At 42.7% G+C, this 22,020-nt stretch overlaps 1 protein-coding gene across 1 annotated transcript in view; it reads right to left on the bottom strand.

Annotated features, from left to right (window-relative positions):
- CPO (carboxypeptidase O) overlaps nt 1-21,728 on the bottom strand; it is a 216,965-nt gene extending 195,237 nt beyond the window's left edge. Inside the window, exon 1 of the mRNA XM_068247357.1 lies at nt 21,555-21,728. Coding sequence (XP_068103458.1) covers nt 21,555-21,640 — 86 coding nt within the window. The 5' untranslated portion in view covers nt 21,641-21,728. The remainder of the gene's footprint in view (nt 1-21,554) is intronic.
- Between the last annotated feature and the right edge of the window lie 292 nt (nt 21,729-22,020).

The following is a 22,020-nucleotide window of genomic DNA, read 5'->3' as shown; positions in this document are numbered from 1 at the left end:
AATGTACCTGAGTTCTAGTTTGCAATAAGATATTGACATGTTGTTGTTCCGGATTTCTACAACTTGTTCATTCAAATTTTTTGGGATGCTTTTTTCTATTTTCATATGTGAATGTTGTTAACTCACAATTTGCTTAATAAATCAACATTTTGGGGGAAAAAAAGAAAAAATGATGAATAGTATTATTATTTATTATTATTATTTTTTGTAATTATAAAGCGCCAACATGTTATGCAGTGCTGAAAAGGTAGTTGTCACTTGCTCCCTCGTGGCCAGACCACTCAAAGCTTTTCAATCCATTTCAACCCACAGACCAGCCAACCTTGTGGATTCAATCTGTGCCCTGAAACCACTGGAAATCGTCAGCATATGGAGATATGCTTGCTCAGTCTCGGGATGGCTTGGCACCTAAGACAGTTGGATAGGTAATTCTTTTCTTCATTGTGTGTCAAAAGGACATGTAGAGTATGACTTTTTCACGTAGTCTGTAATAACACTTTAAATGTTAACCATGTGTCCATTTCAATTTAAGCATAGCTTTATATTTCCAAGCTGATACTAGCAATTTTTTTTGAGGAATTATAGTGTTTTTCCAACAAAAATAATAACACAAATAATTGGTTTGACTCATTTGACTCATTGATTCAACCCATTTGATGGTAACACCTTCTTTTTATGGCAACTTTTTGCTTCTCAGTATCACAAGTCAACCAGAAACCAGTTTTGGCGGGACTGCATGGAGGTAAAATTCCACTTGGGGCATCTAAACTTCCTGGTACCAGAAATTACCTTATGAGTAATGGCTAGATTTAAAGGGAACTTCTGTATTACAGGTCTTCTCTGAAATCAGTTCCTTCAGCAGAGCATTGCATAAATAAAACTGGTTCTTACAAATAGGATGTTCAGTTCCAGGCCAAGCAGTATCTACTGTTCTATGGAGAAAGAAGGGGAGAGACATGCAAGGGGCACCATTCTGTGGGATCATCATCAGTTGAAATTGCAATAGGGAATAATAGGTACTTAGGGACAGTGATCTGACAGGGTAGATCGCTACCAGGGAGGCCAGCAACACCAGGCCTCCTCTAGTCCAAGGGATTAGGAATGATCATATCATCTTAGGAAAATATAAAGTCTGTTTAAAACTTTAGCCTTTTAATAGAGAAGAGCAAATCTGCCATGATGTTCTTTTCAAGTAAAACTCTAATAGGTCCCATTGTCAAAAACCTGAGTGGTTCTTGCTTTTTGCATGATTACTAACTCAGTAAGGCTGGTTTCACAGTGGGTGGTTAAAGTCCCATGTTACAGCAGCCAGTAACGCAGCCTAACTCACAGCACTGTAAAATCAATGTGCTGTTTCACAGTGCACACATTGTGTTAGATAGTAACGCAGCACGTTTAAACAAAGTGCTGCATGCTGTATGTTATACTGGACTAAAGCCACGTTAGACTATTGCACATGCTCAGTAATGTTGGAGGAGGAGGAGGTCTCCCCTCCTCCTCTGCGGCCAGCCACATGGCTAATTAATATTCACTGCACTGAGGAGACTCGTGGTGGGACTGTAGTGTTGTTCCGGATCATGAACGAATCGTTCGTTTGATCCGGATCTTTTTGGTGAGTGGAATCATCCGGATCATCACAAAGAAAGATTCAGTTCATAGTGGATGTCTATCTGGAGGAAACAGGAACATACAGAATGTACAGTGCAGGGAAAGTCCTGTTCTGCTAATCATTTCACCCGGTCTGCTTCCCTAGTAAAATGATTCAAATGATTCGGTTCAAAGATCCAGATCTTTTCAATGATCCGATTCAAATGATCCGAATCCTTAAAAAGATCCCGACTTCCTATCACTAATCTGGAGCGGCTGCTTTGAGAGCTGCATAACGCAGCTCAATCTGACGTCCAACTTCAACACCACCATGCGTTGCGTTAGGGGCACGTTATGCGACCTTAAAGGGGAACTTCAGCCTAAACAAACATACTGTCATCAAGTTACATTAGTTATGTTAATTATAATAGATAGGTAATATAATCTCTTACCCACCCTGTTTTAAAAGAACAGGCAAATGTTTGTGATTCATGGGGGCTGCCATCTTTGTCATGGGGGCAGCCATCTTTTTGGTTGAAAGGAGGTGACAAGGAGCAGGAGACACAGTTCCAAATGTCCTGTGTCCTGATTATCCCTCCCAGCTGCACACACTAGGCTTCAAATGTCAAATTCAAAATGTAAGAAAAAAAAATTCACCAAAACAGCAGAATGAGAACAACAAAATCAGAAATCCCATTATGCTTTGCACAGCATCAGGGGACAAATGCCGGGGCAGTTTTCTTCTGTGCCGCTTAAAATGAGGCTTGTATAAGATAAACAAAGTTCTGATGCTGTGAAACTGTTAAAGAAACACAAAGCCTTTTCAGTGCTGCTGAGTCGATTTTTAGTCCGGAGGTTCACTTTAACGTCCCCTAAAACACAACGTCTTGGTGGGAAAGTAGCCTAAAGGATCAAGCCTTTAAAGCATTGCTAGCATATAAATCTGGCATAGCAGGGTCTGAACCCTCTGTAATTATATATTGACTGGTGGACCTAAGCCTGTTTAAAAACGGGCTAGGTCGTCACTGTGTATATGCCCGCACATTTCCGCCGCACGCGTGCCCGCGTGCGCGACACAGAGGTCATGTGGGACACACACAGGGACACGGGACGCAGAGACATTAGGGTTTTATTATAGAGGATGGTATACCTTGAAACGAATCAGAGCACTCAGTATTTGATTTTATAAAAAAAATTGTATTTGCTTATAATACAGCATATATACAAAATATGAAGAGTTCCAAGTAGCATTTTCTTCTAACAGTATTCCATCTCATCAGGCTTTTATAGCCAAGCAATCATGAGTCTTCTAAGTACATTAAAAAAATAATATCACATTTGTGTTTTGTAAAGTAGGATCAAAAGTAGTCTCATCTGCATAAGTAGATGTGTAAAAACCCTTAGTAACCTTGAAAAAATAGCTTAAAAAATAGCTTCTAACAGAACTTCTTGCTAACAGAACTTAATGCTGAAAAATGTATAAAGTAAATCACCAGAACATTAAGCATACTACCCCTTCTCTGTCATCTCTTCAGCATCTAGAATTAGTGTGGGAAGATAGCTTTTGGCTTGTGTGTCTTCTCAGGAGATTGGTAGGCTTGTGAAAGCTGTGAGCTTCAGCTCCTACTTATATAGTAAACTATTCAATATGGCTAACTAGTTTGGAATTTCCCTCAATCTCTGGTTCTAACTGGCTGAGATCTCTGTGTGTCAATTCTTTCTCATGTTTTGGATACTTGACATGTAACTGCTTGAGGACCACAGGTTTACAACCATCCCCCCCACCCCCCTTCCCCCAGTGACCGGGCCATGTTTTACAATTCAGCACACTGAAGCTTTAACAGTGTGCTGCATGGCCATACAACTAAGTACACAAATGAATCTTACCCCCTTTTCTTGCCACCAACAGAGCTTTCTGTTGGTGGCATCTGATTGCTGCTGCAACATTTTTTTTATTCATTTAAATGTTCATTTTTGTCAATAAAATCCTTTGTTTTATTTTTTCTTTCACTCTCCCTCCCTCCCACCCAAGTGATATTGTCTCTTATAGGCATCAGCCTATGAGAGCGATCTGTTTGTGAGTCTCTCCTGGGGACAGCTGAGTGACTGAGCTGTCCCCCGTACATCACTGCACTAGATCGCAGTGAGTGCTGTACAAGTATTTGCAGCTAGGGCTGAGCTCTCGGATTCCGAATTTCGAGTTTGCCATCGGAATTTGGCAGTTCCGAGTAAGCTCTCGAAACCCGAAAATTCGGCAATTCCGAGTACCGAATACGCGTTTACATTGAAGTCAATAGTGCTAAATTCCATGGTTAATTGTAAAGCCCCCTTACATGCTATCATCACCAAATTTGGCATGTATGTTAAGCAGATGAGTAGGAACATGGTAAAAAAAAAAATTGTGAAAAGACCTTATAGTTGTTGAAAAAAATCGATTTTAAAGTTTCATAGGAAAAATGTTTTTTAAACTGTGTAAAATGACACTGCTGCAGAACAGGTTACTGCATTTCGAGTTCTGTATACATATTGTATACATTTCATGAAAACAGACAGCGTGGGGTCCCCCCTCCCAAGCCTCCTTAACCCCTTGTCCCCCATGCAGGCTGAGATAGCCAGAACGCGGAGTCCCGGCCACGTGGGGCTTCGCACCCTGAGCTATGCCAGCCCGCATGGTTCATGGTATGGGGGGGCTCTGGAGGAGAGGGGCGGCCAACCTCCCCCTCTCCCCCAGAGCCCTTGTCCAATCCATGGACAAGGGGCTCTTCCCCAGCTCCGGTGCCCATGGAGGAGGTGGGGGCCGCCGTCGTCCTGGGGGGTTCATGGTGCCATCCGGGGTTCCCCTTTAACAAGCGGACCCCGGAAGCCGCCCCCTCCCCAGGAGAAATGAGTATAGGGGTACACGGTACCTCTTACCCATTTCAGCAGAGTTAAAAAAAAGAAAAAAAAACACGACATTGAAAAAAGTCCTTTATTGTTCTAAATTAACCAGGGATACTTACCTTGGGATAATCTCACGCCAGTAACCTCAGGAGTGTTCCCACGCCAGTATCCTCTTATGACATCCCACCTCCCTCCCACACTGACGAACTCCCACCACTGAATGGTCACAGTCAGTCTCTGCATCTGTATAGCAGAGGCTGAGAACACGAAAATTTTGCCTTTAAAATAAGACATTCCGGCAAACAGTGATGCAATCAAAATGGCCACTGGGAAATCCCCGATCGCTGGAGGCCACACTAGAGTGGCGAAACCAGTGATTTTTCACATAGATGGTGGGTCCAGGTGACCAGAGCAGGAGGTTCCCTAATCCTCTGGACACACCCATTCATGTGAAATAACGCGTTTTCTGACACTCTGAGGTGGCCTCCGGGGAACGGGGATTCCCCAGCAGCCATTTTGTTTATGACACTGTTTGCCAAAAATTCTTGTTTTAGCAAACAATTTTCGTGTTTCTAGCTTATGCAATACAGATTGCAGAGGCTGTCTACAGCCATTCATCCCCAGGAGTTCTGCAGGATCGGCAGGTGCGCGGGACCTCCTAAGAGGATAGAGGGGGGCACAGCGCAGGAAGGTGGGAAAGTGAGCACAGAGCGGCGGGGAGAGGGGGAAGCCTCCCCTCCCTCACCTAGGGCCCCCCCTTGCGCACTCCCCCCCCCACCTCCAGAATTCCAGCCAGCCAGCGGAACGGCTTACCGAGAGTGATAGCTCTGTGTGCCGTTGGTCTGGTATTCTGCACTGACACTGTCCAATCACGCTCTCGCAGTACTTCCTGTGAGAGCGTAATTGGACAATGCAATGCAGGAGACCAGACCAGCAGCGGCACACAGAGCTCTTCTCTTGGTAAGTGATTCCCGCTCGTTGCCAAGTTTCCAAGTTTAGGTAGGCAGGTATATAGGTGTCCCCAGTATAGATATACCCAGGTCTATAGGTGTCCCCAGTTTAGGTAGGCAGGTCACCAGTTAGTGGGGGCCCCCATGCTGGAAGGGGGGCAGTGGGCACAGAGTGGCGGGGAGGAGTGGAAGCCTTCCCCCCTCCCTCATCTAGGGTCCCCCTTCCGTGCTCCCCCTCCAAAATTGCAGCCAGCAGCGGCAGCGAGCAGGAATCACTTACCGAGAGAAGAGCTCTGTGTGCCGCTGCTGGTCTGGTCTCCTGCATTGCATTGTCCAATTACGCCCTCACAGGAAGTACTGTGAGAGCGTGATTGGACAGTGTCAGTGCAGAATACCAGACCAGCGGCACACAGAGCTATCACTCTCAGTAAGCCGTTCCGCTGGCTGGCTGGAATTCTGGAGGTGGGGGGGGGGGGGGGGGAGTGTGCAGCGTGACGTGTACCCTCGTATGCGTCATCACGTAGAGGACGTGAGGTCAGAGAAAGGGCGGAAGTACCACAAGGGTACTACCGCTGAACCGCCCGCTGCCCGGCCTCAACGTGTCTCTTAGTCGATCGGACTCCTCCTCACTCATCTCATCACCACAGCCAGCCAGCCACCACTAGGTACTATTAACTTTACGCAAACTTTTTTATGGGGAAGCGGGCAGAGGGGGGAGCGCTAGTGGAGGGGGTGGGGGGAATTTCCGACCCCCCCCCCCCCCGCGATCGGGGCATGCTCCCCCCTTATGCCTGCGACCCCATAGGGGGGCCGTATTCGGGCGAACAGGGGCCCTGTTCGGCCCTGTTCGGCGGGCATTGAGTCGTTCGGGCGAACCCGAACTAAAAAGGCCGAACACCATTAGGTGTTCGGCCGAACTCAAACATCACCCGAACAGGGTGATGTTCTGCAGAACCCGAACAGTGGCGAACACTGTTCGCCCAACACTATGTTCTCAGCCTCTGCTATACAGATGCAGAGGCTGACTGTGACCATTCAGTGGTGGGAGTTCGTCAGTGTGGGAGGGAGGTGGGATGTCATAAGAGGATACTGGTGTGGGACCACTCCTGAGGTTACTCGCGTGAGATTATCGCAAGGTAAGTATCCCTGGTTAATTTAGAACAATAAAGGACTTTTTTTGTTGTCGTGTTTTTATTTCTTTTTTTAACTCTGCTGAAATGGGTAAGGGGTACCGTGTACCCCTATACTCATTTCTCCTGGGGAGGGGGCGGCTTCCGGGGTCCGCTTGTTAAAGGGGAACCCCGGATGGCACCATGAACCCCCCAGGACGTCGGCGGCCCCCACCCCCTCCTGGGGCACCGGAGGTGGGGAAGAGCCCCTTGTCCATGGATTGGACAAGGGCTCTGGAGGAGAGGGGGAGGTTGGCCGCCCCTCTCCTCCAGAGCCCACCCATACCATGGACCATGCGGGCTGGTATAGCTCAGGGTGCGAAGCCCCACGTGGCCGGGACTCCGCATTCTGGCTATCTCAGCCTGCATGGGGGACAAGGGGTTAAGGAGGCTTGGGAGGGGGGACCCCACGCTGTCTGTTTTCATGAAATGTATACAATATGTATACAGAACTCGGAATGCAGTAACCTGTTCTGCAGCAGTGTCATTTTACACAGTTTAAAAAACATTTTTCTTATGAAACTTTGAAATCGATTTGCTCAAAAACTATAAGCTCTTTTCACAATTTTTTTTTACCATGTTCCTACTCATCTGCTTAACATACATGGCAAATTTGGTGATGATAGCATGTAAGGGGGCTTTACAATTAACCGCAGAAGTTAACACTATTTAATTCAATAGAAATGCACTCGGAACACGAAAATTCGGAACATGAAACTCGGTTTTCGCATGCGGTACACGAAATTTCGACGAAATCGGAATTCAGCTGTTCCGATCAGCCCTATTTGCAGCCATTTTTCATTTATTTTACAGCAGCTGGCAGGTTGTGTACGGAGTGGAGCTCCGTAACTCATCGGAGATGTGTGCACATTCGCACGCACTATCCCTGCTAATCTCCGCCCCCCGGAGTTGATGCCGATCAGCGTTAGGCGGTCCTGGGGGAGCCACCTTCCAGACGCCTATCAGCGTTAGCTGGTCGGGAAGGGGTTGATTAATTTTGTTTACAAATTCCGTATTTGACTTATTTGTGGGAATTGCCGTAGTTTGGGATATTTACACATACTGACATTTGCTTATCGGGTCTGTTTGACATCTTTAGTTAAACATGGACATCACCACACCAGCCTTCTTGTATACATTCCTTTTTCTCTGACCTGATTTTCAACCTAATTGCCCCAGACATTGAGACTATTAAATATTATATCTATCTCTTTTTAGGATTTACATATGAGAATGTTTCCCTCTGCTAATTAGTTTGGAATGTGTCGGTCATTTTGACACAGCAAAGCTGTGAATCTGTAACTTAAAGTTTACAGCAATTTATAATGCTTATTTAAACACTGTAACTATTCTTATAGAATAAAAATAACATGTTTACTGATAATTTATCAAATAATTTAATTCTATTTTTGTTATTTTATAATTGTTTTCTAAAGAAGAGGTAAAAATATTAATTGTATATAATGATTTTATAAATATTACAAAAAAAATGCCAGATGGCATCATTGTCCTAAATATTCCTAAATATGAGACAATAGAAAGAAACCTTGCAATGTTAATTGTTGACATTCCAGAATGTTTGATAGGACTTCATACGCCATACGCCAATCTGAAATGTGTTTCAAACTTTGTCTGCAGAATCCAGCATGTCAATGTAAAGTTATACATTTTATTATATGTAATTATAGGGTTTAACAATGACAATTTCTTTTTTTAGAAGGAATGTATTGATTAATAATATGTATGTGTAATAACAGAGTAAATAAACATATATGATTGCTGCAGTAATGTGATCTTTAAACTTCTTTCTTTCAGTCTTCACACAGTACGCTTATTATATATAACCTTACCATTTTAAAGACGCTTGCAATGTAAACAAAATGTTCTAGCTTCTGTATTTATGTTTCACTTTCTAAAACTCTCTGTCTAAAAGTCCCAGAGCAACACTTTAATAAAGTACTCTTACTTCACAGCTTTATACAGAAGTCTTTCATAGCACATTTAACCACTTCCCGACCGGCGTATAAACAATTGGCGGCCGGGAAGTGGACCCCGCAAGGACCGCCGTATTGACAAATGGCGGAGGTCCTTGTAGGGGCATGGGCGGCGCGATCGCGTCATTCGTGACGCGATCAGCCGCCCGGGGACTGGCTCCGCCCACCTCGCGCTGTAACCCGCCGGCCGTTCGGAAGCGCCGGCGGGTTACTAAACACCGGATCGCCGCATACAAAGTGTATAATACACTTTGTAATGTTTACAAAGTGTATTATACAGGCTGCCTCCTGCCCTGGTGGTCCCAATGTCTGAAGGACCACCAGGGCAGGCTGCAGCCACCCTATGTCGCACCCAAGAACACTGATTTTACCCCCCCCTGCCCCAGATCGCCCACAGCACCCCTCAGACCCCCCCCTCCTGTCACCCCCTAGCACACCTACCCATCAGATCAGGCCCTAATTTGCCCCATGTGGGCTCCTGATCACTCGCCAAACCCTCAGATCCCCCTCAGACCCCCTTCCGATCACCTCCCCAGTGCATTGATTGCATCTATTTTCCCCTCTAACCACCCCCTGAGACACCCATCAATCACCTCCTGTCACCCCCCTAGCACTCCTATCCATCAGATCAGGCCCAATACAACCTGTCATCTAAAAGGCCACCCTGCTTATGACCGGTTTCACTAAATTCGCCCCCTCATACACCACCTGTCATCAAAATTTGCAGATGCTTATACCCCTGAACAGTCATTTTGAGACATTTGGTTTCCAGACTACTCACGGTTTTGGGCCCGTAAAATTCCAGGGCGGTATAGGAACCCCACAAGTGACCCCATTTTAGAAAAAAGACACCCCAATGTATTCTGTTAGGTGTATAACGAGTTCATAGAAGATTTTATTTTTTGTCAAAAGTTAGCGGAAATTGATTTTTATTGTTTTTTTTTCACAAAGTGTCATTTTTCACTAACTTGTGACAAAAAATAAAATCTTCTATGAACTCGCCATACACCTAACGGAATACCTTGGGGTGTCTCACTTGTGGGGTTCCTATACTGCCCTGGCATTTTAGGGTCCCTAAACCGTGAGGAGTAGTCTAGAAAACAAATGCCTCAAAATGACCTGTGAATAGGACGTTGGGCCCCTTAGCGCACCTAGGCTGCAAAAAAGTGTCACACATGTAGTATCGCCGTACTCAGGAGAAGTAGTATAATGTGTTTTGGGGTGTATTTATACACATACCCATGCTGGGTGGGAGAAATATCTCTGTAAATGGACAATTGTGTGTAAAAAAAATCAAACAATTGTCATTTACAGAGATATTTCTCCCACTCAGCATCGGTATGTGTAAAAATACACCCCAAAACACATTATACTACTTCTCCTGAGTACGGCGGTACCACATGTGTGGCACTTTTTTACACCCTAAGTACGCTAAGGGGCCCAAAGTCCAATGAGTACCTTTAGGATTTCACAGGTCATTTTGCGACATTTGGTTTCAAGAACCCCACAAATGACCCCATTCTAGAAAGAAGAGACCCAAAGGTATTCCGTTAGGAGTATGGTGAGTTCATAGAAGATTTTATTTTTTGTCACAAGTTAGCGGAAAATGACACTTTGTGAAAAAAAACAATTAAAATCAATTTCCGCTAACTTGTGACAAAAAAATAAAAACTTCTATGAACTCACCATACTCCTAACGGAATACCTTGGGGTGTCTTCTTTCTAAAATGGGGTCATTAGTGGGGTTCCTATACTGCCCTGGCATTTTAGGAGCCCTAAACCGTGAGGAGTAGTCTTGAAACAAAAATGACCTGTGAAATCCTAAAGGTACTCATTAGACTTTGGGCCCCTTAGCGCAGTTAGGGTGCAAAAAAGTGCCACACATGTGGTATCGCCATACTCGGGAGAAGTAGTATAATGTGTTTTGGGGTGTATTTTTACACATACCCATGCTGGGTGGGAGAAATACCTCTGTAAATGACAATCTTTTGATTTTTTTACACACAATTGTCCATTTACAGAGTTATTTCTCCCACCCAGCATGGGTATGTGTAAACATACACCCCAAAACACATTGTACTACTTCTCCCGAGTACGGCGATACCACATGTGTGGCACTTTTTTGCACCCTAACTGCGCTAAGGGGCCCAAAGTCCAATGAGTACCTTTAGGATTTCACAGGTCATTTTGAGAAATTTTGTTTCAAGACTACTCCTCACGGTTTAGGGCCCCTAAAATGCCAGAACAGTATAGGAACCCCACAAATGACCCCATTTTAGAAAGAAGACACCCCAAGGTATTCTGTTAGTAGTACGGTGAGTTCATAGAAGATTTTATTTTTTGTCACAAGTTAGCGTAAATAGATTTTTATTGGTTTTTTTCAAAGTGTCATTTTCCGCTAACTTGTGACAAAAAATAAAATCTTCTATGAACTCACCGTACTACTAACGGAATACCTTGGGGTGTCTTCTGTCTAAAATGGGGTCATTTGTGGGGTTCCTATACTGTCCTGGCATTTTAGGGGCCCTAAACCGTGAGGAGTAGTCTTGAAACAAAATTTCTCAAAATGACCTGTGAAATCCTAAAGGTACTCATTGGACTTTGGGCCCCTTAGCGCAGTTAAAAAAAAGTGCCACACATGTGGTATAGCCGTACTCAGGAGAAGTAGTATAATGTATTTTGGGGTGTATTTTTACACATACCCATACTGAGTGGGAGAAAGACCTTTGTAAATAGACAATTGTGTGTAAAAAAAATTAAAAAAATTGTCATTTACAGAGATATTTCTCCCACCCAGCATCGGTATGTGTAAAAATACACCCCAAAACACATTATACTACTTCTACTGAGTACGGCAATACCACATGTGTGGCACTTTTTTGCAGCCTAACTGCCCAAAGTCCAATGAGCTTTAGGCTTTACAGGGGTGCTTACAAATTAGCACCCCCCAAAATGCGAGAACAGTAAACACACCCCACAAATGACCCCATTTTGGAAATTAGACACTTCAAGGTATTCAGAGAGGGGCATGGTGAGTCCGTGGCAGATTTCATTTTTTTTTTGTCGCAAGTTAGAAGAAATGGAAGGTTTTTTTTTTTTTTTTGTCACAAAGTGTCATTTTCCGCTTACTTGTGACAAAAAATAATATCTTCTATGAACTCACTATGCCTCTCAGTTAATACTTTGGGATGTCTTCTTTCCAAAATGGGGTCATTTGGGGGGTATTTATGCTATCCTGGAATTCTAGCCCCTCATGAAACATGACAGGGGTCAGAAAAGTCATAGATGCTTGAAAATGGGAAAATTCCCTTTTTGCACCATAGTTTGTAAACGCTATAACTTTTACCCAAACCAATAAATATACACTGAATGGGTTTTTTTAAATCAAAAACATGTTTGTCCACATTTTTCGCGCTGCATGTATACAGAAATTTTACTTTATTTGAAAAATGTCAGCACAGAAAGTTAAAAAAATCATTTTTTTGCCAAAATTCATGTCTTTTTTGATGACTATAATAAAAAGTAAAAATCTCAGCAGCAATCAAATAGCACCAAAAGAAAGCTTTATTAGTGACAAGAAAAGGAGCCAAAATTCATTTAGGTGGTAGGTTGTATGAGCGAGCAATAAACCGTAAAAGCTGCAGTGGTCTGAATGGAAAAATAGTGCCTGGTCCTTAAGGGGGGTAAAGCCCGCGGTCCTCAAGTGGTTAAAACATATACATATGGCAGCATTTCCTGCATGAACAAACCGCTAGAATTCTGACACCATGATGTAATTTACAACAATAAAAAAGAGCAATTACAGTTTCTGTGTGTCATGGGGATAATAATAATCTGAATAATTTGATAGCATACAGGCCATCAGCAGTTGATCCTGGTGACGCAGCCACCTGTAACCTTGGAATCTACATGGAGAGCCAGAGTACCGCTTTGCTAATACGCCTTGACCCCTGGTTTTTAAGAGCAGGACACTGCTGATTTGAGCAGCCTGTCAGCCTACACCTAAGGTGTGAAGTGTCTAGGGGGTCATATACCCTGTGACACACAGAAATTGTAAGCAATCCTTTTTTATGTTTATTTCAGTTTACTCTTCAGACAAGGTGCTTCCCGGATTCTGAAGCCACCAAAAGATCACTTACAATCTATTTCCATGATGTCATTTAGTGATCCATGCTGCTGTATCACTAAATAAGCAATGACAATTGAGTTCTATTGCTCAATACTTATTCCCAACTGCTTGTGCCTCTCTTATCTTTCCCCTCCCTTCTCCATAAACAGACTTAAATGCTTTGGCTGAGCCAGGCAGCATGTCTTTATAGTGCTTTCTCAAATCTGGTGGTTGCTCATAGCACATCAATGAACCAACAGTGGTGTCTATTGTGTGTGGGCTATAGTGCCCTGTCTCACTGCCTTGATATTCCTTCTCCTGGCTTGTTTATTTTCTCTGGCTAGTTCTAATTCCTCATTGGTGATGTCTCCAATGAGGAAGTAGGAGCGGCCTGTCGGTTCATTGATGTGCCGTAAACAATCACTGGAGATGTGAGTGCACTAAATAGCAAAGACAGCCAATTGGTTTTAACCACTTCCCTACCACAGGTTATTTCCCCTTTAAAAACAGAGCAATTTTCACATTTCATACTCTTCCCATTCATTCGCCAATAACTTTATCACCTATTATTTACCACACATTAGGCTTTCTTTGGGTGGTACTTTTTGCTAATAATTGTTTTATTTTAGCTGCATTTTAAAGGGAGTAATAAGAAATAAATGAAAAAAAAAATCTGTATTTCTCAGTTTTCAGCCATTATAGTTTTAAAAGTGTGCTGTGAGAGATACAACCAACACATTTTATTTGCTCCTTTGTCCTGGCTATTACAATATTTAAATTGTGTCCCTAGTACAATGTATCCCAACAATATTTTATTTGAAAATAAAGGTGTATTTTTTTTTCCATTTGCAGTTCTTCATACTAAATCAACAACTACAAGCCCTAAGTAGTAGTAGTGATATACCCTAATGACATACATATTAAAAAGTTCCTAAGGTAACTATTTTTTTTTATGCTGTTACTTTTTTTTTAACAATAACAATAACTACAGTTATATAGATAGGAGGGCTAAAATTGGGTATTTTTTTTATTTATTAACATTTGTAGGTGTATTTTTCTTTTTGGCCACTAGATGTCCCCATACTATCTTGTGCACTGTTCAGTACACGGGATAGTATGGGGCCATCTAGTGGTCAAAAAGAAATATACAGTAGTAAAGAACTGTGAATCACAATCGGCATCTCATTGATACCAAATCATCATTCATTACTAGCACTGTGATCAAAGAATGGGAACACATGTCGATGTAAACAGCGTGATACATGTATTTACACCCCTGGTGCTGAAGTGAAGTCCACAGGGGCATAGAAACATGAAGCAATGGTAGGGAACTTGTAAAGGATTGCGGAATGGCCGCCGCATGCTCTGACGGCGTGGCGGCCGTTTCCGCGTCCAGTCCGGCGGCTTACGCGCGGCGACATGTGTCTGATCTGTTGCATCCTTCCTGTGCACATAGGCTGGGGAATACACGCGCGTGCGCGGCGAGACAGAAGCTTTATGGGAAGCAGAGAGGGATCATCTGACTCCCTTGGTCAGCTGATCCAAGTTTGTATGCAGATTGGCTGGAAGGGACTGGGCGGCGCTGGGCAGCGCTGCACTATATAACCACACGTCCCTCAGTCTCACATCGTCTGCCATTGCAAATGCTTACGTGTTAGCACACATACCTCAGTCAGATCCAACAGTGTGGTTGAACCAGGAAGGACCTGGGAATCCACACTGAGCTAGAATACTTTCTCATGCTATGCTATGTTATGCTTTAGACCAGTTCCAGGGTGTTGTGACTACGGACCTCACACCCAAGACTAGGATACTGCATCACTTCTATGTTATGTTTTAGACCAGTTCCAGGGTGTTGTGACTACGGACCTCACACCCAAGACTAGGATACTGTGTCAGTTCTATGTTATGCTTTAGACCAGTTGCAGGGTGTTGTGACTACGGACCTCACACCCAAGACTAGGATACTGTGTCAGTTCTATGTTATGCTTTAGACCAGTTCCAGGGTGTTGTGACTATGGACCTCACACCCAAGACTAGGATACTGTGTCAGTTCTATGTTATGCTTTAGACCAGTTCCAGGGTGTTGTGACTACGGACCTCACACCCAAGACTAGGATACTGTGTCAGTTCTATGTTATGCTTTAGACCAGTTCCAGGGTGTTGTGACTACGGACCTCACACCCAAGACTAGGATACTGTGTCATTTCTGTGTTATATCTTAGCCCGGTTCCAGGGCATAGAGAATAGGCCCTCACACCTAGTTAGGGCAAGTCTGTTAATATTAGCAGCAGGGCTTCCTGCAACCTAGCCTAGGCCCCTCTCCTAGGGAGCCTCTGGCCTAGGGATTCACCCACAGTCTGAGGTGAAATCCCTTCTTCTTCTTACCTCCAGTTCCTCTGGCAGTTCTCTCTCAAAGTGCTACTTAGGTTAGATATACCTGGATTATTAGTGATTCTGCAGATCATTCATAATCTGGTGTATATCTGCATTACTGGTGAATCTGCAGATCACCAATAATCAGATTTTCTCTGCGTGTTGACACCGATCGTTACAGAACTGCTTTAAGATTTTATGCTATGTTTGTTTTATACATTTTTTACATGTGCATTTGGAAGCTGATTAAAACTTGTATGAAGATATGAAGAGATGTTGAGCTGATGAGTTACTTAAAGAGACCAAGAGATGAATAAAAAGCCTATTTTTTACTTACCCGGGGCTTTCTCCAGCCCCATAAGCATGGATGCGTCCCTCGCCGTCCTCCTCAGCGCCGCCGTGCAGCCGCAATCTGCTCTGGTAAGCTGCTGTGTGAGAGCAGCAGGGGGCCTTCTGTGCATGCGTGGACCTTCTGCGCAGGCACAGAAAGCCCCGGCTGACGTCACTCAGTCAGACTGAGCCCGACTGAGCCGCCACCCCCATTTATGAAATGCAGCATGACCTCCACATACAGTTGAATCTTGAAACATAAGAATATCGTGCAAAACTCCATCTATTTCAGTAATTCAACTTGAAATGGGAAACAAATACATTATATGAGATAGAAACCCATTGCAGGCATTTTGGATTATATAGCTGATTAGAGTCTGACACTTTAAGCCTAGAATATAAAACATTTTCACAATATTTTAATGTTCTGGGATTCAATTTTGGGGTTTTCAAGAGCTGTAAGCCATAATCTAAAGTATGACAAATAAAGGCTTGAAATATCTCACTTTGTATGTAATGAGTCTATTTCTTATATTAGTTTCACCTTTTGAGTTGAATTACTGAAATAAATTGACCTTTGTAAGATTTCTAATTTTTCGAGTTTCACCTGTATGAGATGCACCAATTATCCCCCAAATGTGAAGTGCAGCCATGAACCCCCATAATATGAAATGCAGCCATCACTCCACATAGAAAATGGATTAATGATGTCCCCAATCAGTGGTTTTTGTGCAAACCCCTCAAACTGCCTTTCAAATTGGTGCTCAGTGGGGTGGGGGGGGGGGATAACGTACTGTACTCACCCTTCTGCATTTTCCCCTCTCCTTCTCTTTTGCCTCTGTCCTGCCTTGTCTTTTCCTATGCTGCCCCATCTTCTTCTGTCACGCCACCACTGGTCCTCCCACTCCATTACTGGTCTCCTGTTACACTGTCACTCTCCACTGGTCCACTGGCTGCCGTCTTCAAACCAGGTGCAAAAAACAGCCAATCAATCCGTCAGTCGCATCAATGGTGGAGTGGGGCTATTTTGTCCCACGAAAAAGGGGGAAGTGGCACTATTTTGTCATGGAACCCTGGTTTAAAATATCATACCATTAAAATATTGAGCGATTGAAACAGGGAGATTGACCTACCTGACCTTACAAATTACTATCTGGAATCACACCTGGTCAGGATCCTGAATTGGGCGGACATCACAACACCAAGATAATGGACAAATATTGAAAATTACTCATGTGATAGTCCATTGCAAAGTTTATTATGGTGCAATCCTAACCAGGACCTAAAAGCCACAATAGATCACCCATCTCAATTACACCCACTATCAAAGCTTTTATACATACCTGTAAAAAAATAAAATTTCAAGTGTAGGAAATATACGTACCCCTTTAAAACAAAACCCAAACTTTGAACCAGGTATAGATAAAAACGTCCTTAATGGATAGCCAGGAAATTAAATTCCAAGAATTGACAACTGTTTGCTCAAAAACACACATTTAGCTGGTCTCAGTGTTCAAAGTTTACAGCACCACATATTCTACCCAGATGGCAATACTATCAGGCATTATATTAACTCATTAAAGTCTAAAAAAGCTCTAAGAACTACCAGAACTGTCTTTGAGGAAATTTCTGGCACCAAGCCCTAAGCAACATCTCTTTGCAGGGCATATGCACTTCTCCCGACCAATTCTGATGATTTATTGGATTACCAAAAATGATGGAACTATGTTTTAGCAAAAAACATTTTGAGACAACAATGGGAAAATATCTTGTGAAATACCCATAAATCACCAAGAGACTCATGGGCACAAGAACAGAACTTTACATTTCAAACACTGTGGTACCGATCCCCCGAAATTTTACACAAATTTAATCCAGATGTCCCAAACATATGTTGGAGATGTGAAAGTGATGATGGATTGCTCCTACATCTTTCCTAGACATACCCCTCCCTTAAAGGGAACCATCGGCCCCAGGCAAAAGATTCTATACATACCTGGGGCTTCCTCCAGCCCCATACGCACGGATCGCTCCCACGCCGCCGTCCTTTGCTACCTGGATCCGCCGCTACTGGGTCCCGTCATGGCCGCCAGTCGGCCAGTCGGCCGGCAGACGCGGCCAATTGTCCGCATCACACGGGGCTCCCTCCATATATGTACGCATGAGGCTGCTTACTACCGCAGCCGCATGCGTACGGGTATGGAGGGAGCCCCTGTGATGCGGACAATTGGCCGCGTCCGCCGGAAGTGACGGGACCCGGTACCGCCGATCCAGGAAGCGGAGGATGGTGGCATGGGAGCCATCCAGGCTTATGGGGCTGGAAGAAGCCCCAGGTATGTATAAAAGCTTTTTTTTTTTTTTTAAGTTCCTCTCTGGTTCCCTTTAAGCTTTTTTGGATCAACAGGAATATGTGAGAGAGCAGGCTGGTGTTTTACTTTGTTTTCTGGTTAAACTCAATGGGCGTATGTCTTTTTTTCAACCCAAATAACTATGTAACTTGCCCTCTGGAAAAAAAAGATGTTCCCACTCTTACAACGTGGCTTACTAAAGTTATTCAGAAAATGGAGGATCTGATATACAGTAAACTTAATATACACTAACATCTTTTCGAAACACCTGGAAGAGGTGGGATGAATATACTCAAACCTCTGATTACCAACTGAAAATGTCTAAGTGAAAATGTTTTGTTGTGGATGAGATATAACTTGTGTAATGATAATGTAGTTATTTTCAAATTACTGCAGGAGATCCAACACATGTATCCTTACCATAAACTGAAAAGAAACAAATCTATTTGTTATTTCCTTTTTTCATTTCATTTCATATCAATTTGTTTGTTCAGACTATCACACTCAATCGGCGATCAGCAATATTACTATGTTATGTAAATAGCTAACTTTAGCTATGCCTTTAATATACATTGGGGTGCGAAAGTTTGGGCATAAATCGTTGGTTGTTACGACAAAAAATGTCAGTTAAATATATCATATAGGAGACACACAAAGTGATATTTGAGAAGTGAAATGAAGTTTATTGGATTTACAGAAAGTGTGCAATAATTGTTTCAATACAATTAGGCAGGTGCATACATGTGGGCACTGTTGTCATTTCATTGATTCCAAAACCTTTATAACTAATTATTGGAACTCAAATTGGCTTGGTAAGCTCAGCGACCCCTGACCTACATACACAGGTGAATCCAATTATGAGAAAGAGTATTTACGGGGGGTCGGTTGTAAGTTTCCCTCCGTTTTTAATTTTCTCTGAAGAGTAGCAACATGGGGGTCTCAAAACAACTCTCAAATGACCTGAAGACAAAGATTGCTCACCATCATGGTTTAGGGGAAGGATACAGAGTCTCAGAGATTTAAGCTGTCTGTTTCCACAGTCAGGAACATATTGAGGAAATAGAAGACCACAGGCTCAGTTCAAGTTAAAGGGGCAGTTTAGTGAAAATTATTGTTTTCCATTAATCACATATCAGTTATTTAATAAGGAGAGCATACATTTCTCCATAGACCTTGTGTTAAAAAAAGTAGATGATATCACTAATTCTGCTTTTTAAGACAGCTGAGCTGCGTCATTACCATGCTCTAAGCCGCTCTAAGTGACGGACTTCACTGATAGTAGCAGACACTGCAGCTGATTTATAACAGCTGGCTCACTCACTACAGAGAGCCTTGCTGTTCTCACATGTAACTAGCTAAGTAAATAAACAAACAGGCTGCTAAGTAAGTAACTAATTAGCAGCCTGTTTTATCTATTTACTTGTGATAGTGCTAGTTACATGTGAGAACAGCACGGCGTGAGCCAGCCATTATAAATCATCTGCAGTATCTGCTACTATCAGTGAAGTCCGTCACTTAGAGCAGCTTAGCGGATGGTAATGACGCAGCTCAGCTGTCTTAAAAAGCAGAATTAGAGATGGCCCGAACCTCCTATTTTAGGTTCGCGAACCTATTAGACAGGTGCACAATTAGACAGGTGCATACATTTGGGCACTGTTGTCATTTTATTGATTCCAAAACCTTTAAAACTGATTAATGGAACTCAAATTGGCTTGGTAAGCTCAGTGACCCCTGACCTACATACACAGGTGAATCCAATTATGAGAAAGAGTATTTAAGGGGGTCAATTGTAAGTTTCCCTCCTCTTTTAATTTTCTCTGAAGAGTAGGAACATGGGGGTCTCAAAACAACTCTAAAATGACCTGAAGACAAAGATTGCTCACCATCATGGTATAGGGAAGGATACAGAAAGCTGTCTCAGATATTTCAGCTGTCTGTTTCCACAGTTAGGAAGATATTGAGGAAATGGAAGACCACAGGCTCAGTTCAAGTTAAGGCTGGAAGTGGCAGACCAAGTAAAATCTCGGATAAACAGAAGTGACGAATGGTGAGAACAGTCAGAGTCAACCCACAGATCAGCACAAAAGACATACAACATCATCTTGCTGCAGATGGAGTCACTGTGCATCGTTCAACCATTCGGCGCACTTTACTCAAGGAGATGCTGTATGTTGAAAGTAATGCAGAAGAAGCCTTTTCTCTTCCCACAGCACAAACAGAACCGCTTGAGGTATGCTAAAGCACATTTGGACAAGCCATCTTCATTTTGGAATAAGGTGCTGTAAACTGATGAAACTAAAATTGAGTTATTTGGGCATAACAAGGGGCGTTATGTATGGAGGAAAAACAACACAGCATTCCAAGAAAAACACCTGCTACCTACAGTAAAATATGGTGGTGATTCCATCATGCTGTGGGGCTGTGTGGCCAGTGCAGGGACTGAGAATCTTGTCAAAGTTGAGGAACACATGGATTCCACTCAGTATCTGCAGATTCTGGAGACCAATGTCCAGGAATCAGTGACAAAGCTGAAGCTGCGCCGGGGCTGAATCTTTCAACAAGACAAAGACCCTAAACACTGCTCAAAATCCACTAACGCATTCATGCAGAGGATCAAGTACAATGTTCTGGAATGACCATCTCCATCCCCAGACCTGAATATAATTGGAAATCTGTGGTGTGAGTTAAAGAGAGCTGTCCATGCTCAGAAGCCATCAAACCTGAATAATCTAGAGATGTTTTGTAAAGAGGAATGGTCCAAAATACTTTCAACCAGAATCCAGACTCTCATTGGAACTTACAGGAAGCGTTTAGTGGCTGTAATTTCTGCAAAAGGAGGATCTACTAAATATTGATTTCATTTCTTTTTTTGTGGTGCCTAAATTTATGCACCTGCCTAATTTTGATTAAACATTATTGCACACTTTCTGTAAATCCAATAAACTTCATTTCACTTCTCAAATCTCACTGTGTGTGTCTCCTATATGATATATTTAACTGACATTTTTTGTCGTAACAACCAACGATTTGTACAGGAAAATCATGATGATTAACAAGGTTGCCCAAACATTCGCACCCCACTGTATTGTTTTTCAAAAATCTGGTTGTTCTGATGATTTGAATGAGAAAAAGTATTGTTCAATGTTATACAACTGTTGTACTGCTGTTAAATTCTTATTCAATAAAATATATTAAAACAGAAACAGGGAGATCGAAGATAAACTTCTGTTTGGTTATTTTCAATCCCCCTAATCTCCCTAATGAGGACTGAGAACACAAACAGCAGCAATAACTTGTTAGAAATGATTAAACTCCCCCCTACCCCCCCCCCTCAAACAAAAAAAAAGGCTTGTCTGGAATTGGAAAATGATAACACGTATATGAAAACCAATGTCAATGACAAAAATTATGCTAAATTACATTTTGTGCCTGTCTATTAAAGAGAAACTGAATTTTCACAAAAAAAACTTTGCCTCAACATCTAGCTCATCTTACTGTAAACAGAAAATATACAGAACCTAAAAGGCTCCTGATTTAAATTTCACACGTTGATTTGGTCTGCCATCTGTGCATAAATCTGTTCTTTTCATTTAATGTTTAGTTTCTAAGTTGCACGAAGCTGGTAAGTTCAACTCTTCTGTCATTTCCAGGCGGAACAGTCAGAGATGAAAAAGATGTTACTGCAAAGTGCTGTAAATTCCATGAATGTTTCTGTGAATATATGTAACGTATTGTAAATCAGTAGTGCTGCTTAACGAAATCGCAAACATATTGTGATAGCAAAATGGTGAGCAGGGACCCCAAATGTTTACCTGTCTCTTTTTCTCTTCAATCTGTTCTTTGCTGGTATAATACTGGGCACAGCCAGCTGCCCACAATCTCGTGTGCTTGGCTCCATTTTAATATGCTGGTTACCCACGATGCTCAGGGAGCTGATGTCAGCGCATCAGCAGGGTCCCTGGAGCGTGTCTGAACGGAGTCCATTATGGTGACGAATTGAAGACAGGTTTTTAAAACCAATAGTGACAGAGCTAAACAAATGAATGGTGTGCATGGCTAGCTCCTTAGCTGTTCTTTTCCAAACAAAAGAAAAGGCACATATGGAGAAAGGCACGCTTTAATTAATCCACTGATCCCTTAAAGCTATGCTTCCACCTATTAGAGAGAGACATACAGGAGAAAATATTTTGCAATTTAACATCCTCTAAGGCTACAGTATATTACTTTAAGACTTGAAATATAATATTGATAGGTAATTAGAAATATGTAAATACACAA

This window comes from Hyperolius riggenbachi, chromosome 7 (genome assembly GCF_040937935.1).
Source record: "Hyperolius riggenbachi isolate aHypRig1 chromosome 7, aHypRig1.pri, whole genome shotgun sequence".
NCBI lineage: Eukaryota > Metazoa > Chordata > Amphibia > Anura > Hyperoliidae > Hyperolius > Hyperolius riggenbachi.
The sequence above is the reverse complement of the archived record's forward strand: the minus strand, read 5'-3'. Positions and strand labels throughout refer to the sequence as shown.